General features: G+C 44.7%; 1 protein-coding gene across 3 annotated transcripts in view; it reads left to right on the top strand.

The window, feature by feature from the left end:
* The first annotated feature begins 519 nt into the window (after positions 1-519).
* Positions 520-8,503, top strand: part of LOC110500189 (protein bicaudal D homolog 1) — a 65,886-nt gene continuing 57,902 nt past the window's right edge. For 2 of the 3 annotated variants that reach the window (XM_036957552.2, XM_036957549.2), the window contains exon 1: positions 533-1,346. In XM_036957552.2, coding sequence (XP_036813447.1) covers positions 1,131-1,346 — 216 coding nt within the window. In that variant the 5' untranslated portion in view covers positions 533-1,130. Of the gene's footprint in view, positions 1,347-8,503 lie in introns of all 3 variants that reach the window. The other variant, XM_036957550.2, reaches the window with a different exon arrangement.

The raw sequence follows: 8,503 nt of genomic DNA, 5'->3' as shown, positions 1-8,503 counted from the left end.
AGACATTTTTTTGGTACCCTTCCCCAGATCTGTGCTTTGACACAATCCTGTCTCGGAGCTCTACGGACAATTCCTTCAAACTCATGGCTTGTTTTTTTCTCTGACATGCGCTGTCAACTGTGGGACCTTATGTAGACAGGTGTGTGCCTTTCCAAATCATGTCCAATCAATAGAATTTACCACAGGTGAACTCCAATCAAGTTGTAGAAACTTCTGAAGGATGATCAATGGAAACAGGATGCACCCGAGCTCAATTTTGAGTGTCTTACTTTTGTAAATACGTTTTTATTTTTACATTTTTTAAAATACATTTGCAAACACTTCTAAAAACATGTTTTTGCTTTGTCATGGGGGTACTGTGTGTAGATTGCTGATTAATTGTTTTTGTTGAATCCATTTGAGTTTAATGCTGTAACATAACAAACTGTGGGAAAAGTAAAGGGGTCTGAATACTTTCCGAAGGCACCGTATAGGGACCATATATGGGGACATATCAGGGGTCCTTGGGTGAAAAGGATTGGAAACCCCTGGTGGAAGGGGATGGTATAAAACAAATGATCAGGCCTATAGCTTTCCTGCCACGTTAGTTTATTAATAACCGTGATCACCAACGGTGAAGAAGGGTGGTAAAAGCAACAGATGTCATCACCAACATAAACATGGTCCTCCTTGTCTGTGGACCGGCCCAGCGTGACGAGCAGTATTCATACGGTACAGCAGAGGGAGAGATGTGCGGGTGGACGGTCGACGTCACAGCCATTGGCAGCAGAAGGATGGGCGAGAGTTGTGTGTACCTTGCCGCTGCTTCATGGCAATAGAGAGAGATGGCGTCCGCATCCCGATGAATAAGCAAAAAAAGAAGAGGAGAAAGGGTGATGCTGGACCCTACTACGCCTAGAGGGGAAACCGTTCAATTCAACACATCAGCTATGGAGGGATGCATCTCTCTTTCACAATCATTTCGCTCCGGGGATGTTAACGCCCTTTTCATGCGTTTTTAAACTCCTCGTCTGATTCCTTCCAACGGGGGTGTGGGGATTGTTGTCCGGTAGGCTACATCTGTTTTCTTCCTCCGCTTCTCTGCCCATCCGACGCAGGGGCGAGGAGAGAAGGGGAAGAGAGGGAGAGCGATGGCTGCTGGAGGAGGATGCGGGGAGACGGTGGAACATTGCCGGGCAGAGGTGGAGCGTTTGACCCGTGAGCTGGCGGAGGCGAACCGGGAGAAGATCCGGGCTGCGGAGTGCGGTCTGGTGGTTCTGGAGGAGAACCAGACCCTGAAGCAGCAATATTCGGATCTTGAGGCCGAGCAAGAGGCGCTCCGACAGGAGCTGGAGCAGCTACAAGAGGTATCAACCACTTAAAACACGCTATTAAATAACACCCTAAGTTAACCATAAACATTGGCCTATGTGATATAAGTTCAGTGCTTCCTGGAAATGTATTCGTTAACATGCATTTATTAGTTAGCCTCCAAATCCAACTTCCTTCTGCCCCCCAGGCGGGTAGGCTACATCCCTTCCAAGGAATGCGTGATGTCAGCAAGATTAGGGCAGGCCCCCCCTCCCGCCTCACCCACAGAAGTTGGCACCAGTCAGACACCACACAGCGGGTCTGAGTCTGTCAGAGATACACAGTCCTCAGCAGAGAACTAGGAGGGGACGGAGAGGTCTTTGTTGTCCGAGCAGGGAGTAGCGTAGTAACTTGATGCTATGCGCAAGTCTGACGCGCAGGTATGGGCTTTCCAAGGTGTGCTAATGATGCGCATTTTGGTGCAATGGAATATCATATGTTTGCTGTGGTAGGCTACTTTGTGTGTGTAGATGGATGTAAACTATGGTTGTTATTATGTGTCAAACAGCTTTTGCATGCCTATTTTAACAGATTTTTAAAGAGATACTGAATTATGCAATACACTTGAACGCCTATGGGGGGAAGTGTTATCCCTCTATTCAAAAAGTAGGTCTGTGGAACATTGTGTAAGTTATACAGTACTTAGTACCTCCGTAGTACACAATTCCCTATCTGGCTGGCAGACTCACTAAGTGCTAAGTGGCACACCCACATTTGGGTTAGACATGTCCTACTCTTAAGAGTCACACCTCTAAAATAATTAGAGGAGGACAGTGCTCTCTCTCCTCTCCTCTGTTACTCTCTTCCTCTCGCTCTCTCTCTCCCTCACTTTTCTCCCTGTCCTCTATTCACATATTATTCTTTTTTTCTCTCTCTCTCTCTCTCTCTCTCTCTCTCTCTCTCTCTCTCTCTCTCTCTCTCTCTCTCTATCCTTTGTTCTCTGCTCAGAATTGGTGTCTGTCTCTCTTCTTCCCCACATCTTTTTGTCTGACTGTTCCCAGTGAGCATGTGCTTCACAGTAAATCAGTTAATATTTGCAAATTCACTAGAGTTTGATATCAAAACAAAACAACATTACAAAGCAAGTCAAGGGCATCATCAAGCCTGATGGAACTTGATTTAACCAGAATGCTATATTACTGGTCTAATCTAAGCAAGTCTTTTCACCTTTACACTACATATAATCATAATATATATTTCTCCATCAGACCTGGGTTCAAATACATTTGTATATGAGTATCTGGTGTAAAAGTTGTAAAAAATCTGAGTATTTGAGTATTTTTAAATACACAGCCCAAAACAAGTACCTTTTTTTTGTATAAACCAAATAGTCAACCAAATACTCATTTCAAATACTATTTTCAAATACCTGGGTAAATGGATGAGAGTGTATTTGAGTCAGTGTACTGTATTTGCATTTTTCAAATACTTTCCAAGAGTATTTCCAAATATATTAAAATTACTTTTCTTTCCCAAGTATGTTCTTCACTACCATGGTTGGTCATTTATTCCTGTTCATTTTAATAATCAATTCATGCTAATTAGCTACACTGTGCCAAGGTGTAATATTTTTTTTACAAATACTCTGTCGATCTGCAACAAACAGTGCTTTCTTTGCCATATGGAACCCTATGGCAGTATTCATTCACTGGTTTGTTAGCTATAATAATAGACGGGTGTGTCTGTAGGCAGCTGAGGATGCATTTACAGTAACTGAAGGTCAGTGTGTGTGTGTGTGTGTGTGTGTGGATTTGGCATACATTCTGGAGTTCTATTAGATTGGTTTGGACGTGGTGTAGGCAGCCAACAATGAAGGCATGCCTGTTTAAACCATGTGTATTTAGATGTCAATCAGCTCAGCATTTGCTGTAGTACCCCGTCTTCCACTCTCTCTATCTCCCCCTCTCTTTCCCCCCCACCTGATTCTGTTTTCTGTGATACTGTGAAGGACATCACACTGCTTGCTGAAAAGCTATATATTCACTGGTGCAAGTGGGGACACTTCAGGTTGAGGAGTAAGTTTCACACATCCCCATTTGCGACACCACCCCCAGTTCTCTTCTCTATTTCTCTCTGTCCCCCTTCTGCTCCTCTCCTCCTCTCTCCCCCTTCTGCTCCTCTCCTCCTCTCTCCCCCTTCTGCTCCTTTCCTCCTCTCTCCCCCTTCTGCTCCTCTCCTCCTCTCTCCCCCTCTCCTCTTCACCCTCTCCCCCTCTCCTCTCCTCCTCTCTCCCCCGCTCCTCTCCTCCTCTCTCCCCCGCTCCTCTCCTCCTCTCTCCCCCTCTCCTCTCCTCCTCTCTCCCCCTCTCCTCTCCTCTCTCCCCTCTAATCTCCACCCTCTCCCCTCTCCTCTCCTCCTCTCTCCCCCTCTCCTCTCCTCCTCTCTCCCCCTCTTCTCTCCTCCTCTCTCCCCCTCTCCTCTCCTCCTCTCTCCGCCGCTCCTCTCCACCCTCTCCCCCTCTCCTCCTCTCTCCCCCTCTCCTCCTCTCTCCCCCTCTCCCCTCTCCTCTCCACCCGCTCCTCTCCTCCTCTCTCCCCCTTGGCCATGGCCACTGATCCTTAGAGAAAGTCTTCATCTGGTCTAGGTTTCCATCAGAGTCAGCTCAATACCTAATTTCATCTCAATGAACTCCTATCGATCACTAGCTTTCTCAGGCATACCGCTGCTACTGGGCAAAGGGCTAAACTGGACCATTTGTTGACAGTTATCTCACGTCGCTGTAATACGAGGTTTTCCTTACCACTTTGAGAATAGGGAGATGTCCTACCTTTACTAGACCTGTGGGTAGTAGTCTTCCACACGGTGGTCTGGTCCAGTTGGGAAAAGCCATCATAGCTGAAGTAACTGAATGAACTCTCACTTCGTAAACTGAAGCTTTGATTGGTTTATTGGGGCTGACAGTTGGCTTTGGGGTGCAGGGTTATACTTGGGACATATGGCAGTATGCAGGGTTAGTACCTGCTAAAATTGGAAGTATCAAACAACCACTTCTATAGGTTTTTCTTGATGTGTTGTGAGCTGGACTACTCTGTTCCTCATTGCTCATTTAGACCAGGTTCAGTTCAGAAGGAAAGCTACTTTAGCACAGACATGCATGCTGGAAACAGTCCACCGTTACCATCGTGTTCCCTCTGTGAGCTTTACTGGAAACAGTCCACCACGACCACCGTGTTCCCTCTCTGAGCTTTACTGGAAACAGTCCACCATGACCACCGTGTTCCCTCTCTGAGCTTTACTGGAAACAGTCCACCATGACCACCGTGTTCCCTCTCTGAGCTTTACTGGAAACAGTCCACCATGACCACCGTGTTCCCTCTCTGAGCTTTACTGGAAACAGTCCACCATGACCACCGTGTTCCCTCTCTGAGCTTAACTGGAAACAGTCCACCATGACCACCATGTTCCCTCTCTGAGCTTTACTGGAAACAGTCCACCATGACCACTGTGTTCCCTCTCTGAGCTTTACTGGAAACAGTCCACCATGACCACCGTGTTCCCTCTCTGAGCTTTACTGGAAACAGTCCACCATGACCACCGTGTTCCCTCTCTGAGCTTTACTGGAAACAGTCCACCATGACCACAGTGTTCCCTCTCTGAGCTTTACTGGAAACAGTCCACCATGACCACCGTGTTCCCTCTCTGAGCTTTACTGGAAACAGTCCACCATGACCACCGTGTTCCCTCTCTGAGCTTTACTGGAAACAGTCCACCATGACCACCGTGTTCCCTCTCTGAGCTTTACTGGAAACAGTCCACCGTTACCACCGTGTTCCCTCTCTGAGCTTTACTGGAAACAGTCCACCGTTACCACCGTGTTCCTTCTCTGAGCTTTACTGGAAACAGTCCACCATGACCACCGTGTTCCCTCTCTGAGCTTTACTGGAAACAGTCCACCATGACCACCGTGTTCCCTCTCTGAGCTTTACTGGAAACAGTCCACCATGACCACCGTGTTCCCTCTCTGAGCTTTACTGGAAACAGTCCACCGTTACCACCGTGTTCCCTCTCTGAGCTTTACTGGAAACAGTCCACCGTTACCACCGTGTTCCCTCTCTGAGCTTTACTGGAAACAGTCCACCATGACCACCGTGTTCCCTCTCTGAGCTTTACTGGAAACAGTCCACCGTTACCACCGTGTTCCCTCTCTGAGCTTTACTGGAAACAGTCCACCGTTACCACCGTGTTCCCTCTCTGAGCTTTACTGGAAACAGTCCACCATGCCCACCGTGTTCCTTCTCTGTCCACCATGACTTTCCTGGATGAAAGGGCAAAAGAGAGACTCTGTCATAAATGATTCATCACAGCATCAAATCAAATCAAATCTAATTTTATTTGTCACATACACATGGTTAGCAGATGTTAATGCGAGTGTAGCGAAATGCTTGTGCTTCTAGCATGCTTTGCTTTCATCGTGGTAGTGTTGTGCTAGACTGTCAGTGTTATTTAACGGGAATGTACAAGCCTGATTGGTAGTTATCAACTCAATTACCTCACAAGGTCTTCTCAGTGTACAGGTAGCATGAGTCAGTGTATCTAAGCACTATTGGGTCTGCAAACCTTTCATCACAAATTGCTATCAGCAGGTTTGATGAAAGGATGCTCATGAAAAAGCAAAGGAAAAAGATCACTTTTGGTGGTGGTCGTGGTACATAATGAGTCACAGATTGATTCGTTAATCAATGGAATGGACATTTCTAATTACAAAGGTTCGTTCAATTGATAAAATTACCAAATGTAATGACACATTTGTGATGTATAATTTCTTTCTTCAAGAGAATGTCCAGGTGCCAAGTGGTTATGCTAGATATTTCCCTTAGCCAAAATGAAGCCTGCATTTTAAACCACCATTTTCTAATTCAGACATTAACCTACAAAGACATTAGTCTGTCTTCTGCTCTTCTGATTCTAAAACATTAGGTAATTGAGTCCTGGTATAATGTAATCTAATAGCCATTGGATATGCAGGATATGACCCAGAAGGACCAGCCTTGGCAATAAAGATCTACTGACTACTTGATGTTAATCAGCTTGCTCCACAGTAGCCCATTTGATTGGTTTTGACGGGAGGTATATTTAGGCTCCACTCATGTTATTTATTTGCTTTGGGAACATAACGTACACTCACTCCATCCAGGAATTGGTGCATTCATTTGTTCATTGGAAGTGGTTTTCAAAGAGTAGGTTATAGTACTATGTAATACAGTGAGCTCCAGAAGTATTGGGACAGTGACAATTCTTTTGTTTTGGCTCTGTACTCCAGCACTTTGAAATGATACAATTACTATGAGGTTAAAGTGCAGACGGTCAGCTTTCATTTTAGATGATCTTGTGTTCAGTAGAAATGAATGGGAAATTCTGTTTTGTGTCGTGTTGGAGTCGCTTTTATTGTAAATAAGAATCATTCATGTGGATGCTACCCAGTGGTGACCCATTATTCAGGGCAGAGCCCCACCTGTTTTGGGCCAACACTTTTAGGTTAAAAAAAAAGTGTTGGGGGGCTTGCCTGTTTTGCTTATTATTTTGGCATTAATATGTGTCAAATATCAGTTTGCAAACAATGTAAAAACAAATAAAAATGTAATTGAGTTAATAAAGCCGCATACAAACGTGTTCTCATTTTTGGTTTCTTGAGTAAGGCAGCTCCAAAATGCAGGTGTTTCAGCCTAGCTCATTGCTTTCTGTGGTGATGGGGCTAGCCAGCAGAAAATACAGAGTGTTGCGCCTGATTGGCTCAGTTTTCTGTCATGATTGGCTCAGTTTTCTGTCACCCATGGGACATTACGTCATCCCCAATTCAAGGTTAGAGCTCGAAAAATGTTGCCCCTTGGGTTCTGCCATAGAGTTAGAAGTGCCCGTCCAAGAAGGCTCAAGGTCATTGGTTACAGATAGAATGACATCAAATCACATTATATCTACAGTAGCTTTGATTGGACTGATCATGTCAACATCATACTGCCAAAGTCTTAGCTAGCAGTCATCACCATGAATCAAGTGACAATCAAATCTTTTTCAGTCCTTGTCATATGAAGAGAAATTAGAGATAAAACGTCTGGGTGCTGATCGGCCATTGGACATAAACATTACACAACAAGTTGGAAATCGCAAATTCAACAAAGAGGTGTTTGGGAAGGAATCAGTGGCTAAATGTGAGTTCAAGACAACTGGGAACTTGGGAAAAAAACGAGCTACGGCTGGGATAATACGTTTTGAACAGTCATTCAACTCGGAATTGTAAGTTTAGCATCTTTCTCTTTGATGACAAAATTTGCCCAATGAAGGACCGCCTCGCCACTTTCCTGTTCAATCAAAATCAAATCAAATCAAATGTATTGGTCACATACACATGGTTAGCAGATGTTAATGCGAGTATAGCGAAATGCTTGAGCTTCTAGTTCCGACAATGCAGTAATAACCAACGAGTAATCTAAACTAACAATTCCACAACTACTACCTTATACACACAAGTGTAAAGGGATAAAGAATATGTACATAAAGATATGAATGAGTGATGGTACAGAGCGGCATAGGCAAGATGCAGTAGATGGTATCGAGTACAATATATACATATGAGATGAGTAGTGTAGGGTATGTAAACAAAGTGGCATAGTTTAAAGTGGCTAGTGATACATGTATTACATAAAGATGCAGTAGATGATATAGAGTACAGTATATACATATACATATGAGATGAGTAATGTAGGGTATGTAAACATTATATTAAGTAGCATTGTTTAAAGTGGCTAGTGATATATTTTACATCAATTCCCATCAATTCCCATTATTAAAGTGGCTGGAGTTGAGTCAGTGTGTTGGCAGCAGCCACTCAATGTTAGTGGTGGCTGTTTAACAGTCTGATGGCCTTGAGATAGAAGCTGTTTTTCAGTCTCTCGGTCCCTGCTTTGATGCACCTGTACTGACCTCGCCTTCTGGATGATAGCGGGGTGAACAGGCAGTGGCTCGGGTGGTTGTTGTCATTGATGATCTCTATGGCCTTCCTGTGACATCGGGTGGTTGTTGTCATTGATGATCTCTATGGCCTTCCTGTGACATCGGGTGGTTGTTGTCATTGATGATCTCTATGGCCTTCCTGTGACATCGGGTGGTTGTTGTCATTGATGATCTCTATGGCCTTCCTGTGACATCGGGTGGTTGT

This window comes from Oncorhynchus mykiss, chromosome 21 (genome assembly GCF_057628025.1).
Source record: "Oncorhynchus mykiss isolate SJ-2025 chromosome 21, ASM5762802v1, whole genome shotgun sequence".
NCBI lineage: Eukaryota > Metazoa > Chordata > Actinopteri > Salmoniformes > Salmonidae > Oncorhynchus > Oncorhynchus mykiss.
Note: the sequence above shows the minus strand (reverse complement) of the source record. Positions and strands in the feature narration are given on the sequence as shown.